Source organism: Chrysemys picta, chromosome 22, assembly GCF_011386835.1.
Source record: "Chrysemys picta bellii isolate R12L10 chromosome 22, ASM1138683v2, whole genome shotgun sequence".
Classification (NCBI taxonomy): domain Eukaryota; kingdom Metazoa; phylum Chordata; order Testudines; family Emydidae; genus Chrysemys; species Chrysemys picta.
In genome coordinates this window covers 10,861,024-10,876,365 of record NC_088812.1, presented here as the reverse complement: position 1 = coordinate 10,876,365, position 15,342 = coordinate 10,861,024, and the positions used below count along the sequence as shown (strand labels likewise).

Sequence of the window (15,342 nt, the reverse complement as noted above, 5' to 3'; positions counted from 1 at the left end):
AAAAAATAAAAGGGAAATTAAAAAAAAATTGACAAGGTAAGAAAACTGTTTCTGTGCTTGTTTCATTGAAATAATGATGGTTAAAGCAGTATTTTTCTTCTTCATAGTCAAGTTTCAAGGCTATATTAAGTCAATGTTCAGTTGTAAACTTTTGAAAGAAGCACCATAACGTTTTGTTCTGAGTCACAACCAACCTCCATTCCTGAGGTGTTCGTAATTCTGAGGTTCTACTGTACCAGCAACTGAGCAGATTAGTCAGTCTGGACTCTGGATTCTGCAGAGGGGCACTTTTTGGGGAGAAAAGAGATCCCCTCTTCCCATAAGACCTGGGAGTCCATGACAGGCTCTCCCTCCTGTATGGCTGGACCACTGCAGAAGGGAGCAACGATATGAGGGCCTAAGGGCGTGAGAGACTTTCTAACATGGGCTCCTCTCTGCCAGGACCAGCACCAACTCAGTCCACACAGATGTAATTTATAGGTTAATTACATGTTTAAAGTCAGCTTTTAAGCATAAAGCTAAGATATAGTAAGATACAGGTACAAAGCTCACTGGCCTGTAAGATAGTAATTTAAGCAGTTAGCATAGGAAGTTAGGCCTATAAGCCTTAGCAAAAGAAAGCTGACCAGCAGTGACCCTAAGTCACAAGATAGCAGCATATGATATAATTTTGCAATACATAATTCTGCTGATGTCTAGCATAAAATGACAGGTATCCTCAAGAAGTCAGATGATGCCAGTTAGGGTATTTTGGGATAGGAATATCAGCAGACAACCAGAAAATTGCTATAGTAATCAATTGACATATATGCTAATAAATCTGAGATAATTAATACACTAACCTATAGGATAAGGACACCCCAATATTATTAGGGTAGGGAAGTTAGTTATGGGCCAAGGAGGCCAAATACTCTTATGAATATTCATGGAAGCCATTTGATACTATAACAGGCCTAACCACAGCTTAGTCCATCGAGACTTCAGCCATTTGGCATGCCAGGGATAGGACAGGACTCTCGTGGAACACCACTTGTCTCTCTACTCCTAGATCAGAACTGGGAGAGAACGTGTATGGCACGACACTGGACGTAAAGCTAATATTGCATTACTTTGCGTGTTTACTGATTGTGCTAATAAAACCATTGCAAATTCAAAAGCTTCTTTCCTAAGTGTATGTTACAACCGTGCATGTTGGGGGTTCCAATTTAACCATAATTCTAACAGCTCTAGGCCTGTTCTTGGAACTGAAACTTGTCAAACCTCAGAGTGTTAATTTGTCAATTGGGAAGTCTCAAATAACCAATATACAATCAATAGATCAAGTAACACACATCGCCAAAGAAAGTAACCATTTCCAGCTACTGAGATCAGGTCAAGCTTAATGGGATACAGAGCCTTTCACCTTTATCAATTCTCTGAGCTAGGGGAACAAATGATACTGTAGAAACCCGAAGATATACAGAGCCCTTTCAGGATGTATTCTTCTACTGAACACATTCTAATTCAGTGCCAAAGAAAGACACTTCTGCTAACATTGTATTTGACTGAGGCCAAATCTACAGAGGAGAGGGCAAGAGATCTTAATTAGGGGATGAAGTGGGAGCACTTTCCACAGAAATCCAGGAGAACATTTTAAGTACAAGCATCCAGAGTGGCCCCAAAAACACATTCCAGGTGCAGCAGCTCAGCTGGCAGAGGTGTAAAACGGAATGCTCATTTCTAATGGAAACATGAAACTGTTCATTCTTTTGAGCTTCAGTCAAAGGGGGGGGAAGCAGATCAATAGCTTTTGTCTAAGTTAAAGTGCTGAGGATATTATCTTATTAAAGAGCAGCAGATGGAAATTCAAAGTAGTACTTCACATCATTAGTGATGCATAATATGGGTGTTACTGAGGGCTTGTCTTCACGTAAAGCAGTGCAGTGCTGTGGCGGTTTAGTGAAGACACTCCTACGCTGATGGGAGAGCTTCTCCCATTGGCATAGCGCTGTCCACACAAGGGGTTAGGTCAGTATAACTACATAACTCCAGGGTGTGAATTTTTCACATCCGAGCAATGTAGTTATACAGATACAGGTCTGTAGTATGGATCTGGTGTAAGAGGTGGATAAAAATACCAGAAAGGAGTTGGAGGAAAAGGAAGAACAAGATGTAAGTACCTGTGGGTTATTGACACATTTATAATGGTTCATTTATTGTTTATAACATAGTGGGTTGACATGGGGGGGAGACAAGGTCCCTTCTCCAAGGAACTTAAGATTGTAAGAGATAGAATAAGACCTGTCACTGGAATAAGATAGAAGAGATGTGCAATGAAATACTAAACAAATGAAAAAAAGGCAAAAGAACCTGCTCCTGCCATTAACAAGGTGAGTATTCCTAGTAACATTCATAACAACAGATTTAAACAGCAGTTCATACTGCCACAAGCAGATCAGAAGCATTGATGACATATTTGAAGATACTTATGCCACAAGGCACAGGGCAACCACAGCGCTGTTCTCTGAAATGTCTTCTAGTGCTTTGCCCGTAAGTTTTAAATGTACTGAGGGATGGGGCTTCTGACATTTCCATTTTGACCACAAGGTTTGGTCAGAAATGATCTGCAGAGTACAGAGGTTTAATTAGTCCTATTGCTTTCGCCACACAGACTGTTCCTTAAGGAAGCCTCATAATTTCCATTTTCCGTATGTATTTAAGATAAGCCTTCTGTTCCATTTTGCAGATCACATGCTGATGCAGCATCTCTTCCATGCATGATGCCAGATTAGATTTAATATTGCATTTTCTTTGGCAGAGTTATAAATACCCCATACCATGTAGGCTAACAGTTACCAAATACTGTGTGCAAAAACAAGCCATAAGAGGGGACCTGAAGAAACCCAGTGACAACAGCACAACATTGTCCCACACCTCTCCATAACACATTATACCAGGAATTAAACAATGCTGTGCATCCCCCATGCATCACTTGATGTTCAAATGCACTCTCTCCACAGGTTCTGCTCCTCTCCCCTTTCAGAAATGAGGAGAATTAACCTGTTGTTGTGCCCTATTCAGAAACCCCACTAGAAACACCCAGAAGGTAAACAACCACCTCACAATGAAACAGAGATAAAAGCAGATGCAAGGAGAAAGAAGAATTGGATTCCTTTTGTTTACACAACCACAAACGGGTTACCCTCAAAAGTTATTAATGCTGCCTTTTTAATACACCTCTCACATGCAATGCTGTTCACTCTGCACACAGACCCAGGATTATGCTGATCAAAGTAACAGAGAAGCTCATATTAAAGTCTCTAATCTTAACTCAGCAGAGGGACTTATTTTCAAGAGATCCTGAACACCCTCAAAAGTGCTGAGCAAGTCAGGCCCCAATTGTCTCAGAAACAAGGTATCAGTTAAGGGACATTTTCAAGAAGCTTTAGGCTTTGTCAGGCAGGCCACTGCACCTGTTGGCTTCAGAGAGAGGAGCAGTTTGCAGGATCAGGGTCTTAAAGTTCGTTAAAAATGTGGTGATTAAGCCAAACCTCATATTAAACAGCGGCACTGCTCTAGTGCATAATGACAAAGCACCTAACTCCTTTAGACTTCTCTGAAAATTCCTTCCTTAAAATTTAGCGTTATTCTTATTAATAATCGTGTTTATTACAGTAGAGCCTAAGGGCCAAGAATGGGGCCCATTGTGCCAGGCACTGTACAAACAATAGTAAACAGTCCCTGCCTCGATCCCTTGACAACCTAAACAGACAAGACAGACACAGGGTGGGGGAGGGGAAGGAAGTATAACACACTCCCAGAGTGAACAATGCAATATCAAGCTTGTTAGTTCCACAATTTGGGGGCAGGGGAAAGGAGGAGTTACTGAGGAGACAGGCTTTAATTGAATGTACTACTATTGTAACAGAACCAAGACAGTTTTTAGTCTGACCATACCCCTTTATGCAGAATGTTATTTCTTTACATATACTGTTTAGACATGAGAATCTCATTCTTTAAAAAAAAAAAAAAAAGAGCGCACGCGGGTGCTCCTTGGGAAGATTTTCAAGCAAAATATAATAGGAGTTAAATGCTAGCTGCAAAGATGTAAGTGGCAAGCAAAAGATTCTGCAAAGACACCAATATTCAAAGTATGCAGAACCATAAAAAAGTATGCAAACAATTCAAGCAACTTATGGCTTCATGCTGCTTGGAATTGCAGTTTAAACAGCCTCAAGATCAGAAAGTACAGTAACAGGACAAGATTTTCAAAGAGCATGATAGTATGTATCAAAAGGTTAAACTATGCAAAGGGTTAGCCTTTTCTTTAATATCATGAGAAATAAGTTACACACTACAAAACACAAATGCTTTCCCAGCAGCAGAATGTTCCAGTAAATTCTGCAATTAAGAGTTCTTCTACACGAGATATCCAAGGGCATCAAAAAGGACAATTCCTCAGTACTTCACATTGTCAAACAGTCCATAAAGGTTAACACCAGACAGGATTACCGCTCTAGTTAAATGCTTAAATAAAGTGTTTCTGAACAGTATTTGGTAAAACAAAAACCAGCTCCTTACAAATGGCTTCCACTGAGAAGTGGTGTCTGCTGCTACTTTTCATCCTGCAAGATGCTGAGTGCCAACCGTAAACCAACTCTGTGTGAATTTAGGGTGCTCAGCACCTTGACTAATCAATCGTGAAGATCCTACTTTGCAAACAGTTCCTTCTTGTTCGTTGATTGCTCTTGTAGAGAAACTGAAAGGACAGACACGTCTGTAATTTGATTTTTCATAGATTTTAAAGCCAGAAGGGACCATTATGACCATCTAGTCCAGGGGTTCTCAAACTGGGGGTCAGGACCCCTCAGGGGGTCGCAAGATTATTACATGGGGGGTTGTGAGCTGTGAGCCTCCACCCCATACTCCGCTTTGCCTCCAGCGTAGCAGCCGTGTTAGTCTGTATCTGCAAAAAGAACAGGAGTACTTGTGGCACCTTAGAGACTAACACATTTATTAGAGCATAAGCTTTCGTGGACTACAGCCCACTGTATGGATGGTATGCATCCGAAGAAGTGGGCTGTAGTCCACGAAAGCTTATGCTCTAATAAATTTGTTAGTCTCTAAGGTGCCACAAGTACTCCTGTTCTTTTTGCCTCCAGCATTTATAATGGTGTTAAATATGTAAACAAGTGTTTTTAATTTATATGGGGGGGGGTGTCGCACTCAGAGACTTGCTACGTGAAAGGGGTCACCAGTACAATAGTTTGAGAACCACTGATCTAGTCAGTCCTCCTGCCAGCCAAGAAACGTTACTTAGTGATTCCTGAATTGAACCCAGTAACTTGCAGTGGATAGAGCCTTTCACAATCTGTAAAATATAGCCATTTCCTTCACGAGACTCATCTATCCACCCAGATTCCAACACATTTCTCTTGCCTGACAAAAATATTCATGGACAGCTCTAGAAGAAGAAATTTACAACACAGCCATACTGATGGCAACAATCTAGATACTAGGGCGCAGAAAACACCATATGTACATTTAAAGAGAAGAGGAAATGTCACATTCATGTCTCAAACACAAGTTAAGGTTTTGTTTTCAATATAAACAGGAACTGTGTGTGAACTGATTATGGCTGCATGAAACAACTTGCTCAGGTCATGTGGAGAGAACATTATGCTGTATTTTTTCCATTGTTATCCAAAGCTTCTCTCCCCCTCCCCCGCCATTGATTTTCTCCAGTCTCCTCTCCCCTGAAAATCCTTAAAACAGCTTTTAAAATTCATGAGGGCAGTAAACAAAGAGGAAAACATCTGTAAGAACACCTGAGAATTGTCGCTCCCAAACTATCAACAATCATCAGTTAGGGCTTAGATAAGACCCATGGGGCACTCCACATATGCACCCTGGGAGGCTTGCACATGATTGTTCCCTAAAGTTTGCTCTCCAGGGTTTTGGAAGGAAGAAATCATCTTGCAAGCTACCCACAACTCCCCTTAGACTTTTGCAGGAAAATAAGCAGAGCACTGGAAGTCAGGAACATTAGACACAGGCTAAGAGACGAACATTTAAGGGATGTTAGACTACATCTCAAAGATGAGGCTACTGCAAAGACTGGCCACAACACACATGCTGGCTGTGTACATGGGAGCAATTGTGGGACAAACAGGCTACAAGCATAGGGAGTCACCCCATTAAAGAGCCTGGGCGGTGAAATCTAAAAAGATGCATGCAGGATGGGCATACCACTGAGATTCACCCCATTAAACACAGCTTGAGAGTACCAAGAGCAGCACATCCAAACGCCAGAAAAAGGGACACATTGGGTCATCCCACTATACAAGGGATAAGCCCAGCTGACCCTCCCCCCGCCCCGGCCCCCCAGCCTGTCTGTGAGAAGGCAGAAGGGAGGCTCACAAGTATCTGCCCACCCCATGGAAACAGACAAGCAGGTTTTAGCACGTGAAGGGGATTTACCCCAATTAAGCCCCCACAATCCCTAGCCATCTGGGGGCTCCCCCAGCACTTCCATCTACTGCCCCAGCAGCCTGGGGGCTCCCCAAAACCCAGACCAGTCACCCCCCCACTGGCTGCCCCAGCAGCCAGGGAGAGCATAGCAAGGAGATTGAGTGGAGTGAAGAAGAAATAATCTAAACGTCCTGTGAGAGGACAAGAGGAAAAGGATGAGGAGACCGAAGGGCCAGTAAGGGGAGGAACACCAAATAACCTCCCCCACACCAAGCAAGTGACCAGAGAAGGCTCCCTGCCCCACACCTATCCCCTCCCATGCCACCAGCCCAATCCCCAATTTCCACCCCCCCAGCCATAACCCTACCCCACACCTATCCCCCTCAACCCCACCACTCATCCCCACAGCTCCTCCCAGCCCCACACCTACCCCTTATCCCAACCCAAACCATACACTTATCCCCCAATTCCTCAACCCTTCCCAGCCCCACACCTACCCCCACCCCAACTTCCACCCCCCAAGCATCCCCCTCAACCCCACCACTCATCCCCACACCTATCCCCTGAGCCCCTCCCTGCTCCACATCTACCCCAGCCCAGTCTCCCAGTCCCACTACTATCACCCTCAGCCCCACACCTACCGCCTAACCCAACCCCAGCCATACACCCTCCCCGACACTTACCCCAACCCCTCCCACCCCCCCACCGACCCTCCCCAACCATACACCCAGCCCCACCCCCACACCAATCCCCCCCACCATACACCCAGCCCCACACTTACCCCCCCACACCGACCCCCCCAGCCATACACCCAGCCCCACACTTACCCCCCACACACACCGACCCCCCCCGCCATACACCCAGCCCCACACTTACCCCAGCCCCACACTCCTCCCCCCCGCCATACACCCAGCCCCACACTCCTCCCCCCCCGCCATACACCCAGCCCCACACTCCTCCCCCCCCCGCCATACACCCAGCCCCACACTCCTCCCCCCCCCGCCATACACCCAGCCCCACACTTACCCCCCCCGCCATACACCCAGCCCCACACTTACCCCCCCCACACACCGACCCCCCCCGCCATACACCCAGCCCCACACTTACCCCCCCACACACACCGACCCCCCCCGCCATACACCCAGCCCCACACTTACCCCCCCCACACACCGACCCCCCCCGCCATACACCCAGCCCCACACTTACCCCCCCACACACACCGACCCCCCCCGCCATACACCCAGCCCCACACTTACCCCCCCACACACACCGACCCCCCCCGCCATACACCCAGCCCCACACTTACCCCCCCACACACACTTACCCCACCCCGCCATACACCCAGCCCCACACTCCTCCCCCCACCTTCGGAGAGCTCCAGCTCCAGCTCGGCCAGCTGCTCGCGGATCTCCCGGGGCAGGGAGCAGACACCGCCGCCCGCCGGCTCGGCCATGTTGGGGACGGGGAGGCCCGGCCGGGCCCGGCTCAGCGCTGGGGGCTCCGGATCCCGGGCGCAGCAGGAGCGGCCGCCGCCTCCGCCATGCTGAGCCCCAGCGCCGCGGTCACATGAGGGGGAGGGGCCCGGCGCCACCGCCTGGCTAGGCCCGGCTGCAGCGCCGCGCGCCCCCCGCCGGCCAGGCCGGGAACCGCGCCCGGCGCCGCCTGGCGGCCAGGCCGGATACTGGGCCGCGCGCCCCCCGGCGGCCAGGCCGGATACTGGGCCGCGCGCCCCCCGCCGGCCAGGCCGGGAACCGCGCCCGGCGCCCCCTGGCGGCCAGGCCTAGAACCGCGCCCCCCGCCGGCCAGGCCGGGAACCGCGCCCGGCGCCCCCTGGTGGACAGGCCGGATACTGGGCCGCGCGCCCCCCGGCGGCCAGGCCGGGAACCGCGCCCGGCGCCCCCTGGCGGACAGGCCGGATACTGGGCCGCCCCCTGGCGGCCAGGCCGGGAACCGCGCCCGGCGCCCCCTGGCGGACAGGCCGGATACTGGGCCGCGCGCCCCCTGGCGGCCAGGCCGGGAACCGCGGCCTTCGCCACCCCGGCGCCCTTTTTTTTCTTTGGAAGCGCTTAACCTGCCTTGCACGGCACCCCAGGGGCCCTGCCCCCTCAAGCCACCCTCCCACCATTGCCCCCGCACCCGGGCCTGCCGCCCCAGAGCTGCAGGATTGGGTTCATTGCACCATCTTCTGGGGGCAAGAGAGACGTTGTGGAGCGTCACAGAGCTCTTCAGAAACAACAAGGAGGCCGTGGGCACCTTAAGGGCTAACAGATTTATTTGGGCATAAGCTATCACAGGTAAAAACCATCTCACTACTTCTCCCCGTGCAAGGATGTTTTGTGCCCTTGGCAAAACTTCGACCTTGCGCCGCACCCCCCCTCCCCGAGCATCGCTTATTATAAACTTTAAAAAACGAATACGGCATAATGTGGCATTGTTCCTTAGACTTAATACAAGGGGGTCAGAGGAGATGATCACAATGGTCCCTTCTGGCCCAGGGGAACCTAGGAGGCTGAGAATGCCCCCAGCTCACAGGGTCTCGCAATGTTCCCAGGCTCTAAGTACTTCAGCCTCCGGGGCGGGGAGCTAGGGGCAAGGAGAGCAGAGCCGGGCTCTCCCAGGGAGCAGCTGAGGATCTCCCTGGGGATCAGGGCAAGCTCCCCACATTGGCACAGTGCCACCGGGAGGGGGGAAGGGAGGTTCAATGTTTGGAAGCAGCAGGTCCTGCGCCAGCCCTTTCCCCTCCGTCGCGCTGCGGGGTTTAGTTTCACTTTCCCTCGCCCCAGGAGGCAGCTGTGCCCAGCCCCAGGTGTGGCGCATTGGAGGGCGAAGCTCACCTGAGCTCAGGACCACGTCCTGCCTCCCCCAGTGGCTCAGTCCCTCGGCCGCGCTAGTCACCATGCCCGGCCGGCTGTCTCCTCCTTGCTCGACCGCAGGCTCCCACTGACCGTCCTGCGCGGCGCCCCTCACTGTGGGGACAGGTTTGTTATGGAGGCCTCACTCCCCACTTTTTGGCACCCCCAAATCTTGGTGCCCTAGGCAGCTACCTAGTTCACCTAGTGGTTACACCGGCCCTGCTTCTGCCACCTCTCCGTGGTGCAGAGGGTGGGGTAGAGGGAACCATGGGCTTACCAAAGCTGCTAGGTTTATGGCTTATTACGAAGGTTAAGATTTTGTCATGGTTATTTTCAGTAAAACACATAGGGAGGTCGTTAGCAATAAACAAAAATTCACAGAAACCTAGGACCTATCCCTGACTTTTACTAAAAATAAGGGGGAGGACTGACAAAGAGGGGGCTGACAGAACCAGCCTCCGCTTCTTCGGTAGGGGCTGAAGCCAAAGACGTAATGAAGGTTTGTTAGTTACACAATCTGTAATCTCTATATCCTTATTTACTACAACACTCTGTACCCCCCTCCCCCTTTTTTTGTCTGAGAACTTCACCTTGAATGGTCCCTTTATTTAGCATAATTTAGTTTAGCTGAGAATGTGAGGGAGATTCCCAAACTGCAGGCATTCTTTTCAGATGACAAATCTGAGAAACTCTCCCATCTTGAGGTGTCATTAGAGGAGGTTTTGGAACAAATTGATAAATTAAACAGCGTATAAACATCTGCGCGCCACCTAGGACCAGTACTGCTCAACATATTCATAAATGATCTGGAAAATAGTGAAGTTGCAAATTTTGAAGATGATACAAAACTACTCAAAGTTGCATCCAAAACAGACTGAAGAATTACAAAGGATCTCACAAAACTGGGTGACTGGGCAACAAAATAGTTTAATATCCAATGTTGATAAATGCAAAATAATGCACATTGGAAAACAAACCCACATTATATATATATATATAAAAATGATGGGTTCTAAATTAGCTGTTACCACTCAAGAAAAAGAGCTTGGAATCATAAATAGTTCTCTGAAAACATCCACTCAATATGCAGCAGCAATCAAAAAAAAAAAAAAAAACTAATGTTGGGATTAAGGGATAGATGAGACAGAAATACCATATTGCCTCTATATAAATACATGGTATGCCCACATATTGAATACTGTGTGCAGATCTGATCGTCCCATCTCAAAAAATATATATATTGGAAAAGGTACAGAAAAGGGCAACAAAAAATGAGGAGGGGTATGGAACAACTTCCATATGAGGCGAGATTAATAAGACTGGGACTTTACAGATTGGAAGAGACAACTAAAGGGGGATATGATAGATGTCTATAAAATCATGACAGGTGTGGAGAAAGTAAATAAGGAAGTGTTATTTACTCCTTGTAACACAAAGAACTAGGGGTCATAAAATGAAATTAATAGCAGCAGGTTTAAAAACAAACAAAAGGAAGTATTTCTTCACACAATCTACAGTCAACCCATGAAACTCTGTGCCAGTGGATGTTGTGAAGGACAAGACTAACCGGGTTCAAAAAAAGAACTAGATAAGTTAATGGAGGATAGGTCCATCGATGGCTATTAGCCAGGATGGGCAGGGATGCAATGTCCCTAACCTCTGTTTGCCAGAAGCTGGGAATGGGTCAGGGGATAGATCACTTGATGAGTCCCTGTTCTGTTAATTCCCTCTGAAGCACCTGGCATTGGCCATGTCAGAAGACAGCATACTGGGCTAGATGGATCATTGGTCTGGCCCAGTATGGCCATTCTTATGTTAATGTATGCTAACTGTTCCACCCTGTATGTAGTTGTGATACACGGAGTACCTTTCCCAGACCTGAAGCAGAGCTCACTGTAGTGCAAAAGCTGGTCTCTTTCACCCCTTAATGTTGGTCCAATAAAAGCTTCTCACGCTTCATCTTTCTAATACCTGGGACCAACATGGCTATCCCACAACTGCAACAAACAGGTTTGACACCCCTTCCCCCTGCTGAGTCCTACACACCCCTCCACATCAGTTGCAGTAGTAGCAGCCTCTGTCCTGTTGGCAAATCTGGACCTGGTCCTTTACAGAATAAACAAGAGGGGCCAGGGCAGGGCCAAGACTGTGAACATGGCAGCCATGGCAGGGAACAGGCCTGTGATACTATTGCACTATGGCTGTTACCAATTGCTCCTAGCAGCTACCTAGTTCCTAGGGTGACCAGACAGCAAGTGTAAAAAAATCGGGATGGGGTGGGGGGGGTAATAGGAGCCTATATAAGAAAAAGACCCCAAAAAATCGGGACTGTCCCTATAAAAAGCGGGACATCGTGGAATGTTGTAAAGACCAAAAGAATAACCTAATTTTCTTTTAATCCTGTAAATTCAGAGAGGATAGATCCACCAATGTTTATTAACCAACACGGTCAGGGACACAAGCCCATGCTCCAGGTGTCCATAAGCCCCCAACTGCCAGAAGCTGGGACTGAACAACAGGGGATGGATCACTCAAAATTGCTGTTCTGTTCACTATCCCTGAACTATATGGCACTGGGCCACCGTCAGAAGTCGGAATACTGGGCTAGATGGATCATTGGTCTGACCCACTATGGCCGTTCTAATGTTCCCACAGCCCATTCAGACTTTGGCACTGCAGCTGATAGTACTAAAAGTAGGGGCCACTGGTGCGAGTTACAGTGAAGTATCCTTTCACTAGACATTGGTCTGCAACTACCTTCTGTGGCATCAGTAATAGAACCTCAGGGGGCCTCTGTAGAATAGTGATGCTTAGGGCTCTTGTGATTGATAGGAAATAGATAGTCATCTATTCCTGCACTGGCCAGCCAACAGAGAATGTATTCAAAGAGGAGATTACGGTTTGTGGCAGCAGCATGCCGACACTGTCCTCCACATCTAGCACTGATGGACAGTAAGATTAGTTCAGCAGCTCCCAAACTGTATTGGTTCACATACCACCTTAAAAAGTGGTTGTGAAATTAACTGATGGAACATCAAGCTCATGTATTACAACATGGAAACCCCTGCTTTAGTCATAAGCAGCTTTCTTCTAGTTCACGCTACTTAAAATTCCCATTCTGTAGGGTCTTAGGTCAATTACCACTCCATCCAGGGCCCTGCATACAATGTAAACAGGCCAATGAAGCTACAGGTTCGGAGTTCTATTGAAAGTCAGGCCATTAAGATGGCTGAACTGAGTTACGGCTGACACATTGGTTACCTTGTCACACAGTGAAATGGGGTTTCAGAGCACATGAAGCTGACAGAACCCATCTTGAGGCTCTTTGGAACAAGACATGCTTCCACTGAAGGGCACACAGCTGTGGAATCCCTTACTGCACTCATGTCTTGTTCTAGAGCACAACACAACTCATGCCACATTTGAGCGGCCTTCCCAAAACAGGTGAAACAGATTTTCTTTCTTGGGTTCCTCTCTCTGAGGGAGGCTCATGAAGACTGAAGAAGGGACTAGCAAGAGCTACCACATTGATCATTATGCTAGAAATACAGAGATAGGAGATTACTTGCACTTTTGTTTTTACCTGCTATTAATGACCTCTTGCTCTCAAATATGGGAAAGGAAGAAACGGTCCATCTGCAATCGACACATCATTCTGAAGTCAGGTGCTCACTAACTTTCCTTTCCAGAAGAAATCTGAACTATTGTGCCTTTACTATTTTCCTTCAACCTTTCCATCTTAAAAAAGAAATCCATCTTCTTTCCTGTAACATGAAACAATACTATCTCAAGACGGCAAGGATAGGAGATATTATGTAATGTTTAAAGTCATGTATGGAAAGTAGTATTAGAAGCCATTTAACATCAGAACAGCATCTCATTGTGAAATCAAAGACAGAAGGATTGCTTCTTTAAATCAGCTTTATTTTTCTAACTTTTATTTTAATTTCCCATAGCACCTTGGCAATGTCAAAAACAGAAATACAAATACATGTATTATCATTTTAACATTTAAAGCATGAACCTACTTTACAGAAATTGTTTTGGACAGTTTTGACAATGGACAGAGTATAGAAGCCAGATAAGTTGCTTTTTTTCTTCTTTCACTGAAGCCCTACCACTTTGGAGAGAGATCATACATGCCAAGGGAATGTCAGAATTGTCTGGGAGGAGCGAGATGTCAATAGTCACTTAAACTCAATATATTATCTGCATATTTTGTATTTTATAAAAATTAGAACAAAAGCCATTTGTGCACAATCTGTTTACATGTGAAATTGTATTTTTTTTGTTTGATATTGTATCCATAACTGAAGCTCCATAAAAATAAACCTCTGGTTCTTAAATATAAAATTGAAAGTTGTTACAGGTTAGTTTGCAGATGGATTTTTCAGAAATAATCTTTAACTCCTTTCAAGTCCTCCCAACAGTATATTAAAACCAGACTCATTTGACCTCTTGAAGTGTCTATGCTGGGGACACTTAAGAGAAGAGCCAACTAAAAAAACAAAAACAAAATCATGTACCATCCTAAAGGAAGCTCAGACTAGATGTAATATATATACAAACAAGAAGAGCATGATAAATCATTCAGATTAATGGCAATCTTATTTCAGAAGGAAATATCAAAAATTAGAAACCAAAAGTCTATTTGCATATCTGTTGCAATCAAGGATTTACAAAATAAACTCATCAGAAGCAAGTTTTCCTCCTAAGTGCATTTCTGTTGCATCTTGTCTGTAATACAATGGTTCATTTTACAAGTTTAAAATATTGCCTGTACACAGATTTTATCCCAAGTGAACGTTCACTTGGGTAACAGTAAAAACAGTGGACATTTTCAAGATATTTAAGTGGATATTGACAAAGTAGTAAGGCCATAGCTATTTAACTACAGTAAAGCATTGATTAAGTCACTTAATTGCTACTGATCTGCCACAATATCATCCTTGTTCTCTTCTGGTTAATAGGATGGGTTACTTTATTTTACCTACGGCTAAAACTGCACCATCATACTGTGCCAAGCTAACTTGGTTATTTTTTTTTTTTTTTTTAAACAAAGATAGCAGGAATGTAAGATGCTATAAAAACGAACTTAATTTTAGAAATTAAACAAACTTTTGCACTTTTTAATTTTACAATCACATGCAAATAGTCCCTCCTTCCCCTTCCCAATCTTTTCCACAAATAAAGTAGAAGAAGTTTAACTAGGGGAATACACCTTTGTAGCTAATAAAATAAAACAGACTAATTTTGGAAACAAGTGACAGTTTATGAAACTAAAAGCTATTTGAGATCTGCACTTTGTGTGTGCGTGTTTCATTGTCGTTGTTTTTAAATACAGTCAGCAGGGTAGAAGAATCCATGTTTGCCTGATGTGGTGAGCTATCAAGGAGAGAGCCACTGAGAATCCATTATCTTCAATAGCTCAATGAACTTTTGTGGAACATGAGCCAGTTTTACCTCTGGTAATAAGTTGATGCACCTCAACTGAGGTCAATGGAGTTGCACCAGCAGTGAATCTGGCTCCCAAATGGTCATTCTGTCCTTGTTTCCAATTGTCTGTCGAACAGGAAAACTTGGTGGGTAGAGACAAGAATTTGCCTGAGACTATATCTGGAGAATGAGAAGTAGCAGCTAGCTCATCTATGTTATGTATTTGCCATGCAATACAAGTACTGCAGGAGAACTTGCACACAAAACTATTGTTTTCACAGCCTTTATATTTACTTTATTATTCCCACCCCAAGCCCCCCAAAAAGACAAAAAGTGTCCATGGCGGTGGGGGAAGGAGGGGAATCCTAATGTTAAATCTTTGCACACCAGTATCAATTAGTTTAGTTATGGTGAGCTCCCTAATCTGATAGAGTTAGAATATGCTGGAAAAAGCCAACAAGTTTACAGATTTATTTGCATACACTATACAAGACCATAACCTGTTGCTGGAAAATGCACATTTAAGACATAAAACATTCCTTCCACACGTCAAGTTTTTCCAATCACCTTACAAGAAAAAAAAGATTGATCTGTAAGGATTTTT

General features: G+C 45.9%; 1 protein-coding gene across 3 annotated transcripts in view; it reads right to left on the bottom strand.

The window, feature by feature from the left end:
• DIP2B (disco interacting protein 2 homolog B) overlaps positions 1-8,028 on the bottom strand; it is a 134,748-nt gene extending 126,720 nt beyond the window's left edge. For 2 of the 3 annotated variants that reach the window (XM_065576567.1, XM_065576568.1), the window contains exon 1: positions 7,816-8,027. In XM_065576567.1, the coding sequence (XP_065432639.1) occupies positions 7,816-7,903 (88 nt within the window). In that variant the 5' untranslated portion in view covers positions 7,904-8,027. Of the gene's footprint in view, positions 1-7,815 lie in introns of all 3 variants that reach the window. The other variant, XM_065576569.1, reaches the window with a different exon arrangement.
• Positions 8,029-15,342: the final 7,314 nt, after the last annotated feature.